Consider the following 20,482-nt stretch of genomic DNA (forward strand, 5'->3'; position numbering starts at 1 on the left):
AGATTTTCCAGAACAAAAATTTTAAAAGAAATTCAAAAGACTTTGAAATGAGATTTAAATTTGATTCTACAGATTTTCTAGATTTGCCAGAATATTTTTTTTTAATTTTAATCATAATAAGTTTGAAGAAATATTTCACAAATATTCTTCGTTGAAAAAACAGAAGCTAAAATGAAGAATTAAATTAAAATGTATTTATTATTCTTTACAAAAAAAAAAAACTACTTGAACATTGATTTAAATTGTCAGGAAAGAAGAGGAAGGAATTTAAAAGGTAAAAAGGTATATGTGTTTAAAAATCCTAAAATCATTTTTAAGGTTGTATTTTTTCTCTAAAATTGTCTTTCTGAAAGTTATAAGAAGCAAAGTAAAAAAAATTAATGAATTTATTTAAACAAGTGAAGACCAAGTCTTTAAAATATTTTCTTGGATTTTCAAATTCTATTTGAGTTTTGTCTCTCTTAGAATTAAAAATGTCGAGCAAAGCGAGACCAGCTTGCTAGTAAATAAATACAATTTAAAAAATAGAGGCAGCTCACTGGTAAGTGCTGCTATTTGAGCTATTTTTAAAACAGGCCAGCGGGCGACTCATCTGGTCCTTAAAGCATACTTGCCAACCTTGAGACCTCCGATTTCGGGAGGTGGAAGGTGGGGGCGTGGTCGGGGGTGGGGCAGGGCGTGGTTGGGGGCGTGGTTAAGAGGGGAGGAGTATATTGACAACTAGAATTCACCAAGTCAAGTATTTCATATATATATATATATATATATATATATATATATATATATATATATATATATATATACATATATATATATATATATATATGTCCTGAAAATATGCAAACAAAACTGTGTTTAGATAATTGATACTTCAAACTTGCATAAATAAATATTAAGGAATATAACATAACTTGGCTTCTGAGAGCTTCAAAATGTAATGAATAAAATGCTAAAGTTGTTGATAAACAAGCAATTATTTTAATAATTAAATATGGTCATTTTAAATGAATTATTATGATCATTTAAAATTAATTATTTCAAATATGTTTATTTTAATGTATAATTCTATGGCTGGATGTAATAAGGAGTCAGAAAAAAATACAAATAAAAATACAATTAATTTTTGATGTTTTTAGCAAAATATAGTAAAAATGTATTTAGTTTTTTGTTTTTTTAATTAATAAATATATTTATTTTTAGGTAAGATAAACATAATAATACAATTTATCTCTAGTCTGGAGGATTTATTTCTTTTCACCCTGTTGTCCTCCTGTCTTGAAAAAAGGCTGTCCTCACTCAGGCCACAAAATCGCAAGATTTTCGGGAGAATATTTGTCCCGGGAGGTTTTCGGGAGAGGCAATGAATTTCGGGAATCTCCCGGAAAATTCGGGAGGGTTGACAAGAATGCTTAAAGGCGACCTGGTGCCAGCGGGCACCGCGTTGGTGACCCCTGTACTAGACAAATCTAGTGGAGAATGATAGACAATTGAAACTACTTTTGCTCTCACACAGCTATAATAACAAGGATAAACGGTGGGGAAAATGCCATTAAAGTTCACTATAATTACTAGTACTACACTAGCAAAAGTAGTGTGAAAAACTGTGTGCTTTTATTTTGACAAGAAACACCCGGATGCGGTTGGGGTTATACCGCTGTGGCGTGATCAGCTGACACGGTCACGCGTAGGTTGCCGGAGCTAAAAAACAGCAAAACAAACCAAACGTGCAATAGTTTGGCTTTTAAAATCATCACCGAGGGACAACTTTACTCCACCACGCTCAGCCCGAAGGACATGTCCCAGTGAGCAGTCGTTTCTGGTGCGTATTCACAACATTAAAAGCGTTGACTTTCTATCCCGTTAGCCGCTTTGATAACCCGGAAGTCGCGACATTGCAGTTGTTGATTGCGTCGGTGTAGCATAGCTTCGATCTCGTCTTCTTTGTGCAATCATGCAACATTACAGATAAAACAACATGTAGGTTTAAGATAATATCCCAAAAATAATGGTGTTGTTTACTCAGGGCATCTCCGACTCATCCATATCTATGCTACTGGTTTAGCTGCACTCCAACGCTTCTATGCACGTAATTCGTCTTTAGCATGCATTTATCATTGGCTTTTATTTCATCTATACATTAAATGGGTTAGTGTTTAAACTCATTTTGCATCGTAACGTTGCTGTGCAAAGCAAATTTAACACGCAAAACGGAAACCTATATTTTACCTTACTCCCTTGGACTTAATAGCAGTATATAGTGGAGATGTCCGATAATGGCTTTTTTGCCGATATTCCGATATTGTCCAACTCTTAATTACCGATACCGATGTATACAGTTGTGGAATTAACACATTATTATGCCTAATTTTGTTGTGATGCCCCGCTGGATGCATTAAACAATGTAACAAGGTTTTCCAAAATAAATGGAAACAATTGCCAACATGGCACTGGCATATTTATTATTGAAGTCACAAAGTGCATTATTTTTTTTAACATGCCTCAAAACAGCAGCTTGGAATTTGGGACATGCTCTCTCCCTGAGAGAGCATGAGGAGGTTGAGGTGGGGTAGCGGGGGGTGTATATTGTAGCGTCCCGGAAGAGTTAGTGCTGCAAGGGGTTCTGTTGTGTTTATGTTGTGTTACGGTGCGGATGTTCTCCCGAAATGTGTTTGTCATTCTTGTTTGGTGTGGGTTCACAGTGTGGCGCATATTTGTAACAGTGTTAAAGTTGTTTATACGGCCACCATCGGTGTGACCTGTATGGCTGTTGACCAAGTATGCTTGCATTCACTTGTGTGTGTGAAAAGCCGTAGATATTATGTGACTGGGCCGGCACGCAAGGGCAGAGCCTTTAAGGTTTATTGGCGCTCTGTACTTCTCCCTACGTCCGTGTACACAGCGGCGTTTTAAAAAGTCATACATTTTACTTTTTGAAACCGATACCGATAATTTCCGATATTACATTTTAAAGCATTTATCGGCCGATGATATCGGCAGTCCGATATTATCAGACATCTCTGGTATATAGTATACATCACTGACTGCACGAAGCAATAAACAATATAGAACTAAATTTGCTTGCATTTTTTGCAAGATTGCATAGTGAATGTCAGGACAAAGAAGCGCTAGTGCATGCATTGCCTACCATGTGAATATGTACAAAACCAGTGAAGTTGGCACGTTGTGTGTAATTCGTAAACAAAAACATAATTGCAATGATTTGCAAATCCTTTTCGACTTGTATTCAATTGAATAGACTTCAAAGACGAGATATTTATCGTTCGAACTAAGAAACATAATTTTTAGTTGCAAATAATCATTAACTTAGAATTTAATGGCAGCAACTCGTTGCAAAAAAGTTGGCACAAGGGCATGTTCACCACTGTGTTACATGGCCTTTCCTTTTAACAACACTCAGTAATCTTTTGGGAACTGAGGAGACCAATTTTTTAAGCTTTTCATGTCAAATTATTTCCCATTCTTGCTTGATGTACAGCTTAAGTTGTTCAACAGTCCGGGGTCTCCGTCGTCTTATTTTACGCATCATAATGCGCCACACATTTTCAATGGGAGACAGGTGTTGATTACAGGCAGGCCAGTCTTGTTACTATGAAGCCAGGCTGTTGTAACACGTGGCTTGGTATTGTCTTGCTGAAATAAGCAGGGGCGTCCATGATAACGTTGCTTGAATGGCAACATACACTATATTGCCAAAAGTATTTGGCAACCTGCCTTGACTCATATATGAACTTGAAGTGCCATTCCATTCCTAACCCATAAGGTTCAATATGATGTCGGTCCACCTTTTGCAGCTATTACAGCTTCAACTCTTCTGGGAAGGCTGTCCACAAGGTTGCGGAGTGTGTTTATAGGAATTTTCGACCATTATTCCAAAAGCCTTCTCCACCAACACTGATGTTGGTGGAGAAGGCCTGGCTCTCAGTCTCCTTTCTAATTAATCCCAAAGGTATTCTATCGGGTTCAGGTCAGGACTCTGTGCAGGCCAGTCAAGTTCATCCACACCAGACTCTGTCATCCATGTCTTTATGGACCTTGCATGTTGGAAGAGGAAGGGGCCCGCTCCAAACTGTTCCCACAAGGTTGGGAGCATGGAATTGTCCAAAATGTTTTGGTATTCTGGAGCATTCAAAGTTATTTTCACTAGAACTAACTCCTGAAAAACAACCCCACACCATAATTCCAAATTTCACACTCGGCACAATGCAGTCCGAAATGTAGCGTTCTCCTGGCAACCTCCAAACCCAGACTGGTCCATCAGATTGCCGGATGGAAAAGCGTGATTCATCACTCCAGAGAACGCGTATGGCGACGTGCTTTACACCACTGCATCCAACGCTTCGCATTGGAATTGGTGATGTATGACTTAGATGCAGCAGCTCGGCCATGGAAACCCATTCCATGAAGCTCTCTGCGTACTGTACGTGGGCTAATTGGAAGGTCACATGAAGTTTGGAGCTCTGTAGCAACTGACTGTGCAGAAAGTCTTTGCACTATGCGCTTCAGCATCCGCTGACCCCTCTGTGTCAATTTACGTGGCCTACCACTTCGTGGCCGAGTTGCTGTTGTTCCCAAACTCTTCCATTTTCTTATAAAACAGCCGACAGTTGACTTTCGAATATTCAGGAGCGGGGACATTTCACGACTGGATTTGTTGCACAGGTGGCATCCTATGACAGTTCCACGCTGGAAATCACTGAGCTCCTGAGAGCGGCCCATTCTTTCACAAATGTTTGTAGAAACAGTCTCCATGCCTAAGTGCTTGATTTTATACATCTGTGGCCGGGCCAAGTGTTTAGGACACCTGATTCTCATCATTTGGATAGGTGGCCAAATACTTTTGGCAATATAGTGTATGTTGCTCCAAATCCTGTATGTACCTTTCAACATTATGGTGCCTTCACAGATGTGTAAGTTACCCATGTCTTGGGCACTAATACACCCTCATACCATCACAGATGCTGGCTTTTCAACTTTGCGCTTAAAACAATCCGGATGGTTCTTTTCCTCTTTGTTACGGAAGACACAACGTCCACAGTTTTCAAAAATAATTTGAAATGTGGACTCGTCAGACCACAGAACACTTTTCCACTTTGTATCAGTCCATCTTAGATGAGCTCAGGCCCAGCGAAGCCGACGGCGTTTCTGGGTGTTGTTGATAAACGGTTTTCGCCTTGCATAGGAGAGTTTTAACTTGCACTTACAGATGTAGCGACCAACTGTAGTTACTGACAGTGGGTTTCTGAAGTGTTCCTGAGCCCATGTGGTGATATCCTTTACACACTGATGTCACTTGTTGATGCAGTACAGCCTGAAGGATTGAAGGTCACGGGCTTAGCTGCTTACGTGCAGTGATTTCTCCAGATTCTCTGAACCCTTTGATGATATTACGGACCGTAGATGGTGAAATCCCTAAATTCCTTGCAATAGCTGGTTGAGAAAGGTTTTTCTTAAACTGTTCAACAATTTGCTCACGCATTTGTTGACAAAGTGGTGACCCTCGCCCCATCCTTGTTTGTGAATGACTGAGCATTTCATGGAATCTACTTTTATACCCAATCATGGCACCCACCTGTTCCCAATTTGCCTGTTCACCTGTGGGATGTTCCAAATAAGTGTTTGATGAGCATTCCTCAACTTTATCAGTATTTATTGCCACCTTTCCCAACTTCTTTGTCACGTGTTGCTGGCATTAAATTCTAAAGTTAATGATTATTTGCAAAAAAAAAAAGTTTATATGATTTGCAAATCATTGTATTCTGTTTTTATTTACATTTTACACAATTTCACAACTCATATGGAAACGGGGTTTGTAGTTCTTAAACAGTATGCTCATGCATTTGTTCACAAAGTGGTGACCCTCGTCCCATCCTTGTTTGTGAATGACTGAGCATTTCATGGAAGCTGCTTTTATACCCAATCATGGCACCCACCTGTTCCACATTCACCTGTTTAACTGTGTGATGTTCTAAATAAGTGTTTGATGAGCATTCCTCAACTTTTTCAGTCTTTTTTGCTACTTGTGCCAGCTTTTTTGAAACATGTTGCAGGCATCAAATTCCAAATGGGCTAATATGTGCAAAAAATAAGAAAGTTTTCCAGTTTGAACGTTAAATATCTTGTCTTTGCAGTCTATTCAATTGAATATAAGGATTTGCAAATCATTGTATTCTGTTTTTATTTACGATTTACACAACGTGCCAACTTCACTGGTTTTGGGTTTTGTATATACAAAGTATAAATGAAATTATAGTAAAAATAGGACACGAGAAAAATGTGAATACAAAATTGTACTCCCCTACCGAGTGTGTGTTTACGTTGAACTAGCAGGAAGAGGGTGGGATATAAGCTTGCCCCTCCTTTTGGCATCCTCTGCAAACAGCACCTTTTAATGTATCATGTCAAGCATGTCCTAAACAAACACATCATACCAACTGTGAATGTTGTTGTAATGTTCTCTTGCATTATATTGATCCCATCTCCACCAGACAAATCACCAGAATGTCAGGGAACAATCTGGTTCTACCCATTGTTTTATGGGGCCGCACGGCTCCTACCCACTGCATCAGCAGCCTGCTGGTGATGGACAACTTCAACACCATTATCACTGGCTGCCATGATGGACAGATCTGCCTGTGGGACATGACGCCCGAGCTGGAGGTAGACGGTGGTCATGATTGCCTGCGCTACCGTTCTGAGAGGTTTGATTGGAATTTGTTTCCCTTCTCTCAGATTTGTCCCAGGGCCATGCTGTTTGGGCACACGGCCTCCATCACCTGTCTGTCCAAAGCCAGCGCCTGCAGCGATAAGCAGTACATTGTCAGCGCATCAGAGAGCGGGTGAGTCAACTATAAATTAAGTTTCATTTTGGAATGAACGCAAAAAGAAAGACAAGGTAGAAAGTCCAGTATTAGTCAAAAGCCGATTGCTTTCAATCGAGCTCAACTGGCCTGTTCAGTTTGTCTCAGAAGACGTTTTGCCTCACCCAAGCAGGTTCATGCTCATAGGCTTACATTGGTCAGTTCTAGTGCAGAAACCCCTACTATTTATCCTCCAACACTAGGAGGGCATGGTACTATTGTGGTGAAAACCTTACGTGATCACACCTTACAGCAGAGCTGGGCAAATATTTAGCGAGAGAAAATGTGTCTGGGGGGGCAAATGTGTATGTGTGTATAAATCATATGTACACATTTAGCTGTAAAAATCTGCTGTACAGTATGTGTGTTTGGGTCTCTTTTTTCAGGAACACTAATACCAAAAGTCACAATGTCCTCAGCCTTCCCGGTAAGGTCTATTCAGGTGTACTGGAGAGGAGGCTACGCCGGATAGTCGAACCTCGGATTCAGGAGGAACAGTGTGGTTTTCGTCCTGGTCGTGGAACTGTGGACCAGCTCTATACTCTCGGCAGGGTGCATGGGAGTTTGCCCAACCAGTCTACATGTGCTTTGTGGACTTGGAGAAGGCATTCGACCGTGTCCCTCGGGAAGTCCTGTGGGGAGTGCTCAGAGAGTATGGGGTATCGGACTGTCTGATTGTGGCAGTCCGCTCCCTGTACGATCAGTGTCAGAGCTTGGTCCGCATTGCCGGCGGTAAGTCGGACACGTTTCCAGTGAGGGTTGGACTCCGCCAAGGCTGCCTTTTGTCATCGATTCTGTCCATAACCTTTATGGACAGAATTTCTAGGCGCAGTCAAGGCGTTGATGGTATCCTGTTTGGTGGCTGCAGGATTAGGTCTCTGCTTTTTGCAGATGATGTGGTCCTGATGGCTTCATCTGGCCAGGATCTTCAGCTCTCACTGGATCGGTTCGCAGCCGAGTGTGAAGCGACTGGGATGAGAATCAGCACCTCCAAGTCCGAATCCATGGTTCTCGCCCGGAAAAGGGTGCAGTGCCATCTCCATGTTGGGGAGGAGACCCTGCCCCAAGTGGAGGAGTTCAAGTACCTCGGAGTCTTGTTCACGAGTGAGGGAAGACTGGATCGTGAGATCGACAGGCGGATTAGTGCGGCGTCTTCAGTAATGCGGACGCTGTATCGATCCGTTGTGGTGAAGAAGAGCTGAGCCGGAAGGAAAAGCTCTCAATTTACCGGTCGATCTACGTTCCCATCCTCACCTATGGTCATGAGCTTTGGGTTATGACCAAAAGGACAAGATCACGGGTACAAGCGGCCGAAATGAGTTTCCTCCGCCGGGTGGCGGGGCTCTCCCTTAAAGATAGGGTGAGAAGCTCTGTCATCCGGAGGGAGCTCAAAGTAAAGCCGCTGCTCCTCCACATCGAGAGGAGCCAAATGAGGTGGTTCGGGCATCTGATCAGGATGCCACCCGAACGCCTCACTAGGGAGGTGTTTAGGGCACGTCCGAACGGTAGGAGTCCACGGGGAAAACCCAGGACACGTTAGGAAGACTTATGTCTCCCGGCTGGCCTGGGAACGCCTCAGGATCCCCCGGGAAGAGCTGGACGAAGTGGCTGGGGAGGGGGAAGTCTGCGTTTCCCTGCTTAGGCTGCTGCCCCCGCGACCCAACCTTGGATAAGCGGAAGAAGATGGATGGAAGGACAATGTCCGATAGAGTTCTAAAAACGTTATAACAGACCACCTCAAAAAACGGAATGGAATTTTACAGTTTTTTACCAAATGGGACACCTAAAATGCACACTAAAATAAAAGAGAGTGGGATTTACAATATTAACTATGAACAATAAAACACTGAATATTAACAACATATGAACGTTGCTCCTGTTTTACTTCTCAGACCAGCTCCTCGATAGTTGTGTATCTTTTACAATCAAGCAAAACACAACAAATATGTAAAAAACAGCAAAATATGAATGCAACGTGTAATAAACACCAACACTATGATATATTATCACTTTTATGCAGAAATTTGTTGTAAAAATCTGCTTCCGAATCTGTTTCTGACACACTGCCTGCTCTGGGAACAAATCCCGCCCATTTTGGTTTGTTCCTCGTCTGAGCTGCTGTGACGAAGATAATAGGTACTATAACACCCAAAAGGGCAGATTCCAACCATTGATATACTTTCTATAGTTCAAGACTTAGGGTCATTTAAAAACAGCACTGCACATCATAATGGCGGCGACAGTTTTGATGTAAAAGGTCTAAAAAAAACTATATAGAACATCCGGCGGGCCGGATTGAAAATCTTAATGGGCCGAGTAAAATAGTTATAAAATCAGTCAATTCTGAGGATTGAATTATGGAATTATCCAGTAAATTGTTATTTTCAAAGCTATAAATAAATATTGTAATTGTTGGTCCAATCCACTGTATTTTCATTGTCGATTTTCACAACAGAAAAGAAAAACGTAGCTGCTGTTGTGCTTCATTCGACACGGATGACCACATTATAGAGTCTTTGGTGATATTTGTTAGCATCAAGAAAAATGAAAAAGATGAATAAATCTCTTTTAGGCTCAACAGCATATACTGAATCTTGATATCGCGAGCAAACATTGTTGAGCAACAGTGGCATGTATAGCTAAATAATGAGACAAAATATGAACTTCACACCATCGAAACAATTGCAGACATGAATTGTAGATGAGACTAATATTTGTAGCAGGAAATTAACTGCAAAGAAACTCATCCTTTTCCTCATTAGAGTCACGATCACAGCATGATCGTTTACATATTTGCCTCTAAACCTTTCAAAATATGCCTAAATCTGCACTGATGCAGGTAAATAAACAGTAGCCTAATGAGACTCTAGACCAGGGGTCTGCAAACTACGGCCCGAGGGTCCCTTTTTAATCTGGCCCGCTAAATATTAAAACAGGATTGAGCAAAGATCTGTTTTGAGAATTGCCACAACAAAACCGATAGTAGACTTTGACGCACTGGCAAAAAAGGGTGATCAACAACACTGCTCCAACTAAAAGAGAATGTAAGTGCTAAGGTTTAATACCATTTGTGTGTTTATTTGATGTTCTGATATTAAATTGTTCAAAATAGATGTATTTTGATTAAAATAGCCTATGTTTGGGAAGCCTACTCTTAGTTCCAACAGATATATACTTTGAAATGCATCATGTGCTCGCCCAGTCCGTCTGTCAAATTTCTAAAAAAGTTTGCCCACCCCTGCTCGAGACCAGTGTTTTTCAACCACTGTGTGTGAGATATTGTCTGGTGTGCCGTTATGCAACTTCACCTAATTGGTCAAAAAATTATTTTTTGCAAATCAATAATTACAATAATGTGCCGTTGTCTAGTGCAGTGTTTTTCCAACCATTTTTGGTATGTAAAAGGTATGTAACGCTTAAACCAAAACTGAACAAAAGACAAGTCCCGCTAGGGCAGGGGTCGGCAACCCGCGGCTCCGGAGCCGCATGCGCCTCTTTGATCACTCTGATGCGGCTCAGCTGCATACTTGCCGACCCCCCTGATTTTCCCGGGAGACTTCCGAATTTCAAACACCCGGGATTAATATTCTCCCATTTTCACCCTTACCTTAATAATAAGGGCGTGCCATGATGGTACAGCATTTAGCACCCTCTACAGTCTGTATAAACAGCATGCCAGCCCAGCCCCTTGTTAAATGCATTTTCTGCTTGCACACATAAGTGACAGCAAAGCATACTTGGTCAACAGCCACACAGGTTACACTGACGGTGGCCATATAAAACAACTTTAACACTCTTACTAATAATGCGCCACACTTTGAACCAAAACCAAACAAGAATGACAAACACATTTCGGGAAAACATATGCACCTTAACACAACATAAACACAACAGAAGAAATACCCAGAATCCCATGCAGCCCTGACTCTTCCGGGCTCCATTATACACCCCTGCTACCACCAAACCCCGCCCCCTGCTCCCTCACACATCAAACCCCCACAAAGAAGGATAGCGTACACACAACTTAAATAGCCTTGATTGCGAAAACAAAGCATGTGCGGGCAATAGCACTCAAAGGAAGGCGTGAAGCTGCTACAGGAGAACACCAACAAAACAGGAAGAGTCACCAAAATCAAAATAACAGTGCAAGACAGGAACTAAAGCATGACACACAGGAAACAACAACAAACTCAAAATAAGGCACGAAAACCTGGTGGAGTTTCATTTTTTAACCTTTTCTGCTGGTGGTGTGCCTGTGTATTTTTTTTATAAATTTGTTTTGCCTTGGCTCAAAAAAAGTTGAAAAACACTGCTCTAGACCATCGCCTGAAACCTGGAAGTCCCTCAGGTCATGTGATTGCACCCAACAATTCTGCCAATTTAAATTTATTGTCAATAAACATTGTCCTAAATTGTGTTGACGTTGTTCAATAACCTTTTTTTTTTCTTTTTTCTTTAGTGAGATGTGTTTGTGGGATGTCAATGATGGTCGCTGCATTGAATTCACCAAACTTGCTTGCGCTCACACTGGAATACAGGTAACAGACATTCTTCTATACAGTCCAGTTGTAACATGACTAACAAATGTATGTTAATATTTGTATATTCACAACATGAGCTCAATCTCTCATCACCTTTTGGTTCTGGTTTTCTCCATTATATTTCCTCCCATCTCCATGGTTCTCCAGTTCTATCAGTTCACCATCGGCACTCAGCGAGAGGGTCGTCTGCTCTGTCACGGCCATTACCCGGAGATTCTCGTGGTGGACGCCACAAGCCTGGAAGTTCTCTATTCGCTGGTGTCCAAGATCTCCCCTGACTGGATCAGCTCCATGAGCATTATCCGATCGCACCGCACACAAGGTTGCAATAATATTTCTAATCTATTATTCATTTGCTTTTAATGGTATTTCAGCCTTTTAGGGTACATTTTTACATGTAATGTATATAAACATGCCCACATTGTATATCAGGGGTGTCAAACTCATTTTAGCTCAATGGCCGCATGGAGGAAAATCTATTCCCACGCAGGCCGGACTAATAAAATTGTGGTATAATAATTTAAAAATGAAGACAACTTCAAAATAGTTTTTTTTATTGTTTTACTTGGGACGAAAATAGAACAAGCACAGTCTTAAAATGTTCAGTGTGTTGCATTGAAATGAAAGTTGAAGATGTATTCTGTATATGATGACTTTTGTTGTCTGTCTTCAGAGGACACGGTCGTGGCGGTGTCAGTGACGGGCATCCTAAAAGTCTGGATCATCACGGCTGAAGTTGACAGAATGCAGGTATGCCATAATGAGGGGTAGTTTATTCAGAAGAAGATACAGTCGCACCCCGTTTATTGTTGATATTTTGTTCTGGGTCTGACCTTGGTAAATGTTTTTTTTAAATGAATTATAAATCAAATATTTTCATTGCTAGAGCAAAGAAAACCTTTTTACGACCTTCTAATTACAGGATTATGAGAGCCCTCCAGACATATAACACACACGTAGTCACCTTTACACTCATTTAATATACCAAACCCAAAACTTTTTAGTTAAGTATCTTGTCTTTGCAGTCTATTCAATTGAATATAGGTTGAAAACAATGACGTGCGGTGAGGTTGATGGCTGGTGAGGCACTGACTTCATCACAGTCAGATTTACAAACATATGAACCCTAAAGAGTATCTTATTCACCATTTGATTGGCAGCAGTTAACGGGTTATGTTTAAAAGCTCATACCAGCATTCTTCCCTGCTTGGCACTCAGCATCAAGGGTTGGAATTGGGGGTTAAATCACCAAAAATGATCCCCGGGCGCGGCGCCGCTGCTGCCCACTGCTCCCCTCACCTCCCAGGGGGTGATCAAGGGGATGGGTCAAATGCAGAGGACAAATTTCACCACACCGAGTGTGTGTGTGACAATCATTGGTACCGGTACTTTAACTTAACTTTGACTTTACACATACAAACTGTAGCACACAAAAAAGCACATTTAATAAAAAAAACGTTATTATGGTCTTACCTTTAGTCCATGCACTGCTCCTTTTGAACAAAAGCATCGATAACTTGTTTATAGAAGTCTTCCTTATCTTTCTTCAGTTTTAAAAGTCTCTCCGTCTCGATGGAGATCTTCCTTTAATTATTACCGACTGCTTCGATTGAAAGTCCAGTTTAGAAAACTGTTTTATTTTAGATATGTAATCCTCCATGTTAATAGTCCAGGCGAGAGGAAAAAATAAACGATCGCTGCTAATTGTTGCTGCTTGTTGTCACTTCTTCTGCAGCCAAGTAGTCGCAAGTATGATCTCTGGGATCACTAGTGCCCTCTACCACCAGGAGGCGGGATTACTGCGAGCCTCACACAGTGCGTCTTCGCAGCCGTTTTGTGATTGCTCAGCACAAGAAATACGTTACACACATACAGTTGTTGACAAAATACACTGTACATTATATACCTCAGCTAACTAAACTATGGAAATGTATAATATAATTCATATAGCAATACGGTCTCACTGCACAGCAGGCCAGCAGTTAGCCGAGTCATTGCGCAATCCATAGCGAGGCTCAACTGGCTGGTGACTCACCGCAAGTCTCTTCTCAGTATTTGAACGGCAAATGTGAAAATTCAGCGATTTTGAATACAAATAATCTAAAACTGGTGAAGTTAAATGGAAAATAACTTTATAGTATAATCACTGGATACATATAACAATTTAATATATTTTTTTTCTTTTTACATTTTTTTTCTTTCCATGATGGCACGTGAGGCCCCGCCTCACCTGCCTCCCCTGACTGCACGTCACTGGTTGAAAAGGATTTGCAAATCATTGTATTCTGTTTTTATTTACCATTTACACAACGTACCAACTTCACTGATTTTGGGTTTTGTAATACAGTTCACTTAAGAGAAAATAATACATATTATGTACCGGTATGTTGCATGTTGCTGCCTAATGGCTAATACTACTGTAATATTAATATTTTTAGTTAATTTAGCAATTTTTATTTTTGAAAATGCTCAATGTAGGCTCAAACTAGGGCTGGGCGATATATCGAATATACTCGATATATCGCGGGTTTGTCTCTGTGCAATATAGAAAATGACTATATCGTGAAATTCTAGTATACGTTCTCACGCAGTTGCTTTTGGCTGCGGGCGTTACACTACAGGCGTTCCTCACTCTTTGTTGTCTCCTTCTCACAGAGACATAAAACAAGCGCACCTTCTTACATACGTCACATACGTATAAGCCCTCGCGGAGCAGAGAGGTAGCGGCATGGGTAACGTTAGCTGTGGTGTGAGTGGTAATACGAGAGAAAGAAGGTGCGAATCTGGTAACAAATGAAGGTAGAATTAATTCCCAAGAAAAACAGCACGGGGTCCATCGTCTGGCGGTGGTTTGGCTTCAAGTGGGAATATGTCAAACAGACAACTGTAATTTGTCAAGTGTGGGGCAAAAGCGTTGCTACAAAAAGTAGCGTTACTGTTAATATGTAGCATCATTTGAAAAGTCCCCTGCTAGAGAATGAAGAGTGCTTACTCCGCATGTCAACATCTCCGGCCGGTGCCACACCAACAAAATGCCGAGGCAACCATTTCCACATCAACACCGTATTAAAAAAATAGTCAACAACAGAAGGAGATAACGTCCACAGGAACACCTACCCCATAGCGAAGGACATACACTATTTGATTTCCTATTGTGCAGCTCATTTTTATTTGACAGTTATTGAAATATCTTGTGTGACATCATGCACAAAAGTGCACTTTATTTGTTTTAAACTATTGTAGTGGCGTTCTGTATCAAAAGTGCACTTTAATTTAGTGTTTTGATATGTCATTTTAGTGACATCATGCACAAAAGTGCACTCATAGCTTGTTTTAAAATGTCTCTGACAATCTTGCACTTTCTGTTTTGAAATGACATGAATGTTTGTGCCACTGCTTAAATACAGTGTTGGTCAATTGACTGAGTTGTGATTTCCCTCTCTGCATGAAAGTTTAAAATGAGCATATATTAATGCAGTATGAACAAGAATGTTTTAAGGTAGACACATAGAATCATCATACTGCTGTGATTATATGCATCAACTGTTAATTCAAGGCTAAGGCAAAATATCGAGATATATATCGTGTATCGTGACATGGCCTAAAAATATCGAGATATTAAAAAAAGGCCATATCGCCCAGCCCTAGCTCAAACTATGTAGAATATGCTTAAACACACAAAAACTTGCAATAACAAAGCCACAAACGTAGAAGCGTTATGTGGTGAGTGACGACTGTACTGTATGTTTTTCTTTTTGATTCTATACTTTCAAGAGGTAAAACACCATGTTACTGTGGACTATGATAAAAACCGTGACCAAAACAAGTGTTTTAATGGAAGAAAAAATCCATCCAAATTATATTTCAATGTGTGTGTGTTCAGGACCTGGATCCAGTTTTTGAAGAGGAGTCCAAGCCTATCTACTGTCAGGGCTGCCAGACTATTTCCTTCTGTACGTTCACTCAGAGCAGCCTGCTGGTGGTTTGCTCCAAGTTCTGGAGAGTAAGCAAAAGTCATATAAAGAACATATTTAATATACTACTACACATTTCTGCAGCACGGCGCCCCTTGAGCTTGAAATTGTTTGTCATTTATCAGGTTTTTGACGCAGGCGATTATTCGTTGCTGTGCTCTGTGCCTATTGACAATGACAAGGCCTGGGCTGGAGGAGAGTTCATTGCAGCAGACAAAGTCATCATCTGGACTGAGGATGGTTGCAGTTACATCTACAACCTACCTGCCAGGTATATCTATATCTTCGTCGGCATTGTTCATTTTTAGCTTGAGTCATGTTGTTGTTGTCGTCGTCCAGTTGTCTTCCTGCAAGTGTACATTTCCGAAGTGATGTTGGGAAAAAAGAAGGCTCAATACCGCCGTTGATCTACAGCATGGAGAACCTAACCGACAAACAGGTCAGTGTCTAATCAGGCTTTTAAAAATGACAAAATAGATGTATTTGTGATTTAAATTATTTATGCAATAGTGGTACCTCGATTTTTTCCGTTAGTAATCCACTCCAAAAGGCCAAATTGTACAAAAACCACAGCAAAATTTCCTATAAGAAGTAATGCAAACTAGAGATGGCCGATAAATGCTTTAAAATGTAATGTCGGGAATTATCGGTATCGGTTTCAACCTCCCGATTTTCCCGGGAGACTCCCGAATTTCAGTGACCCTCCCGAAAATCTGCCGGGGCAACCATTCTCCCGAGTTTCTCCCGATTTCCACCCGGACAACATTATTGGGGCACCGTCCGCTTTTCCTCCATACAAACAGCGTGCTGCCCCAGTCACATAATATATGCGGCTTTTACACACACATAAGTGAATGCAACGCATACTTGATCAACAGCCATACAGGTCACACTGAGGGTGGCAGTATAAACAACTTTAACACTATTACAAATATGCGCCACACTGAACCCTAATATCGGAAATTATCGGTATCGGTTTCAAAATTATCGGTATCGGTTTCAAAAAGTAAAATGTATGACTTTTTAGAACGCCACTGTGTACACGGACGTAGGGAGAAGTTCAAAGCGCCAATAAACCTTAAAGGCACTGACTTTGCATGCCGGCCCAATCACATATTTTCTACTGCATTTCACACACAAGTGAATGCAAGGCATACTTGGTCAACAGCCATACAGGTCACACTGAGGGTTTGCATGCCGGCCCAATCACATATTATCTACTGCTTTTCACACACACAAGTGAATGCAAGGCATACTTGGTCAACAGCCATACAGGTCACACTGAGGGTGGCCGTATAAACATCTTTAACACTATTACAAATATGCGCCACACTGAACCCTAATATCGGAAATTATTGGTATCGGTTTCAAAATTATCGGTATCGGTTTCAAAAAGTAAAATGTATGACTTTTTAGAACGCCACTGTGTACACGGACGTAGGGAGAAGTTCAAAACGCCAATAAACCTTAAAGGCACTGACTTTGCATGCCGGCCCAATCACATATTATCTACTGCTTTTCACACACACAAGTGAATGCAAGGCATACTTGGTCAACAGCCATACAGGTCACACTGAGGGTTTGCATGCCGGCCCAATCACATACCTACTGCTTTTCACACACACAAGTGAATGCAAGCATACTTGGTCAACAGCCATACAGGTCACACTGAGGGTGGCCGTATAAACAACTTTAACACTATTACAAATATGCGCCACACTGAACCCTAATATCGGAAATTATCGGTATCGGTTTCAAAAAGTAAAATTTATGACTTTTTAGAACGCCATTGTGTACACGGACGTAGGGAGAAGTTCAAAGCGCCAATGAACCTTAAAGGCACTGACTTTGCATGCCGGCCCAATCACATATTATCTACTGCATTTCACACACACAAGTGAATGCCATGCATACTTGGTCAACAGCCATACAGGTCACACTGAGGGTTTGCATGCCGGCCCAATCACATATTATCTACTGCTTTTCACACGCACAAGTGAATGCAATTCATACTTGGTCAACAGCCATACAGGTCACACTGAGGGTGGCCGTATAAACAACTTTAACACTATTACAAATATGCGCCACACTGAACCCACACCAAACAAGAATGACAAACACATTTCGGGAGAACATCCGCACCGTAACACAACATCACCACAACAGAACAAATACCCAGAACCCCTTGCAGCACTAACTCTTCCGGGACGCTACAATATACACCCCCCGCTACCACCAAACTCCCCCAAATAATGCACTTTGTAACTTCAATAATAAATATGGCAGTGCCATGTTGGCACTTTTTTCCATAACTGGAGTTGAAGTTGTTCGCTTATTTTGGAAAACCTTGTTTTTGATTGATTGATTGAAACTTGTATTAGTAGATTGCACAGTACAGTACATATTCCGTACAATTGACCACTAAATGGTAACACCCCAATAAGTTTTTCAACTTGTTTAAGTCGGGGTCCACGTTAATCAATTCATAGTAAAGTTACATTGTTTAATGCATCCAGCGGGGCATCACAACAAAATTAGGCATAATAATGTGTTAATTCCACGACTGTATATATCGGTATCGTTTGATATCGGAATAGGTAATTAAGAGTTGGACAATATCGTAATATTGGATATAGGCAAAAATGCCATTATCGGACATCTCTAATGCAAACCCAAATACATAAGTTCCTCAACTTAAGAGCTTAATACGTTCTATGACAGAGCTCTTAACTCAAAACACTTGTATCTCTATTCAAAGTCTCCCATTGAAATTAATCTAACTAAATTTAATTGGTGCTTTCCCCGAACCCCAAAACAGCATTTTGGAATTCCGCAATTTTTCTAGCCAAAGTGGAATTTTTTTTAGATTTTTGTATAAAACCGCTAACTTGGCTGCTCTCCGGCTTACCGTGGTTAGTGGGCTGCTTGAAACTAACCGTGCTAGCAGGCCGAGTACAGCTGAGAGTGCATTCTGCACTAACTGACTTGTACACGCTGGCCGGCGCTACCCACGCAGTAGGCTGACTGCAGCCTGCGCTAACTGCCGTGTCCACGCTGTCTGAATGTATCTTATTATTCTGATCCAACATGTGGACATGTCCCTCTAGCAGGGACAAGCTCTCTTAGAGAAGTGTGCAATTACAAAACCCAAAACCAGTGAAGTTGGCACGTTGGGTTAATCATAAATAAAAACACAATATTTGCAAAGTCTTTTCAACCTATATTCAACTGAATAGACTGCAAAGACAAGATATTTAACATTCAAACTGATAAACTTTGTTATTTTTTGCACATATTAGCTCATTTGGAATTTGATGCCTGCAACATGTTTAAAAAAAAGCTGGCAAAAAAAGACGGAGAAAGTTGAGGAACGCTCATCAAACACTTATTTGGAACATCCAACAGGTGAACAGGCTAATTGGGAACAGGTGGGTGCCATGATTGGGTATAAAAGCAGCTTCCATGAAATGCTCAGTCATTCACAAACAAGGATGGGGCGAGGGTCACCACTTTGTCAACAAATGCGTGAGCAAATTGTCCAACAGTTTAAGAATATTTCTCAACTAGCCATGGCAAGGAATTTAGGGATTTCACCATCTATGGTCCGTAATATCATCAAAGGGTTCAGAGAATCTAGAGAAATCACTGCACGTAAGCGGCAATGCCCGTGACCTTCGATCCCTCAGGCGGTACTACATCAAAAAGTGACATCAGTGTGTAAAGGATATCACCACATGGCCTCAGGAACACTTCAGAAAACCACTGTCAGTAACTACAGTTCGTTGCTACATCTGTAAATGCAAGTTAAAACTCTACTATGCAGAGCCAAAGCCATTTATCAACAACACCCAGAAACGCCGCCGGCTTCCATCTAAGATGGACTGATGCAAAGTGGAAAACTGTTCTGTCCACATTTCAAATTGTTTCTGGAAACTGTGGACGTCGTGTCCTCTGGACCAAAGAGGAAAAGAACCATCCGAAATGTTATAGGCGCAAAGTTCAAAAGCCAGCATCTGTGATGGTATGGGGGTGTATTTCCTTGTGGAAACACGAGTGCTGTAACACGTCCTGTTTAATCAATACATTGTTGGGCAGCACGGTGGCAGAGGAGTTAGTGCGTCTGCCTCACAATACGAAGGACCTGAGTAGTCTTGGGTTCAATCCCAGGCTCGGGATCTTTCTGTGCGGAGTTTGCATGTTCTTCCCGTGACTGCGTGGGTTCCCCCCGGGTACTCCAAAGACACGCACCTGGGGCAACACTAAATTGGTCCTAGTGTGTGAATGTGAATGTTGTCTGTCTATCTGTGTTGGCCCTGCGATGAGGTGGCGACTTGTCCAGGGTGTACCACGCCTTCCGCCCGATTGTAGCTGAGATAGGCTCCAGCGACCCCAAAGGGAATAAGCGGTAGAAAATGGATGGATGGATGGATTATAATCACAATACTAAACCCACTAACTTGTACTAGGTCTATCAATAGGAATATTGTGTAGTGAACTGTAATTACCCAGTTTGGGCTGCAGAGGACAGTGTCGGCCTAGCCTGAGAGTGAAGAAGAAACCAGAAAGTGTTGTAGGAGCTGTTCTTGTTGGTGTGTCTCACTTCTGCCTGGTAACTATACATTGCTAGAAAACAAAAAAAAAGGCTAAATTGCGCACAGCAATTTTGTGTCCTTAATATCGCCGCTGCCATTACAGTATAATTGTGCATTTATTAAGATTACAAAAAAGCTCCATGTTATAATTGAACATAAAAACAAACTTGTAGAATCTAACATCCCTAACTTGATAGGTGACTCACGAGTTCAACAGAATATTTGAGTTTGTACAATTACAATATTTGTTATCAAATATAGACATCGTATCTCATGTATTCATGAAAGGCCTTATGATGATGTAGTGAAGAGATTTTATCAAACCAGACAAAACATTGAACTAATGAAATAAACTATGGGTGTTGTACATTTTTTGAAGGGCTAATATTTTCTCAACACAAACAATGAACTGTTGATGATGTAATACAGTCATGAAAAAGAGACGTGGTTTTAAGTTTATAGCCTCTAACGCAGTGGTTCTCAAATGGGGGTACGCG

The 20,482-nt window shown here is 41.1% G+C and overlaps 1 protein-coding gene across 2 annotated transcripts in view; it reads left to right on the forward strand.

The window, feature by feature from the left end:
* The first annotated feature begins 1,657 nt into the window (after nt 1-1,657).
* Nucleotides 1,658-20,482, forward strand: part of wdr7 (WD repeat domain 7) — a 244,008-nt gene continuing 225,183 nt past the window's right edge. The window contains exons 1-9 of one of the 2 annotated variants that reach the window (XM_061980833.2): nt 1,658-1,819; nt 6,507-6,678; nt 6,751-6,857; nt 11,338-11,416; nt 11,567-11,741; nt 12,093-12,169; nt 15,303-15,422; nt 15,519-15,664; nt 15,733-15,832. In XM_061980833.2, coding sequence (XP_061836817.2) covers nt 6,520-6,678; nt 6,751-6,857; nt 11,338-11,416; nt 11,567-11,741; nt 12,093-12,169; nt 15,303-15,422; nt 15,519-15,664; nt 15,733-15,832 — 963 coding nt within the window. In that variant the 5' untranslated portion in view covers nt 1,658-1,819; nt 6,507-6,519. Of the gene's footprint in view, nt 1,820-6,506; nt 6,679-6,750; nt 6,858-11,337; nt 11,417-11,566; nt 11,742-12,092; nt 12,170-15,302; nt 15,423-15,518; nt 15,665-15,732; nt 15,833-20,482 lie in introns of those variants that run through there. The other variant, XM_061980834.2, reaches the window with a different exon arrangement.

Source organism: Nerophis lumbriciformis, linkage group LG20, assembly GCF_033978685.3.
Source record: "Nerophis lumbriciformis linkage group LG20, RoL_Nlum_v2.1, whole genome shotgun sequence".
Taxonomy (NCBI): domain Eukaryota; kingdom Metazoa; phylum Chordata; class Actinopteri; order Syngnathiformes; family Syngnathidae; genus Nerophis; species Nerophis lumbriciformis.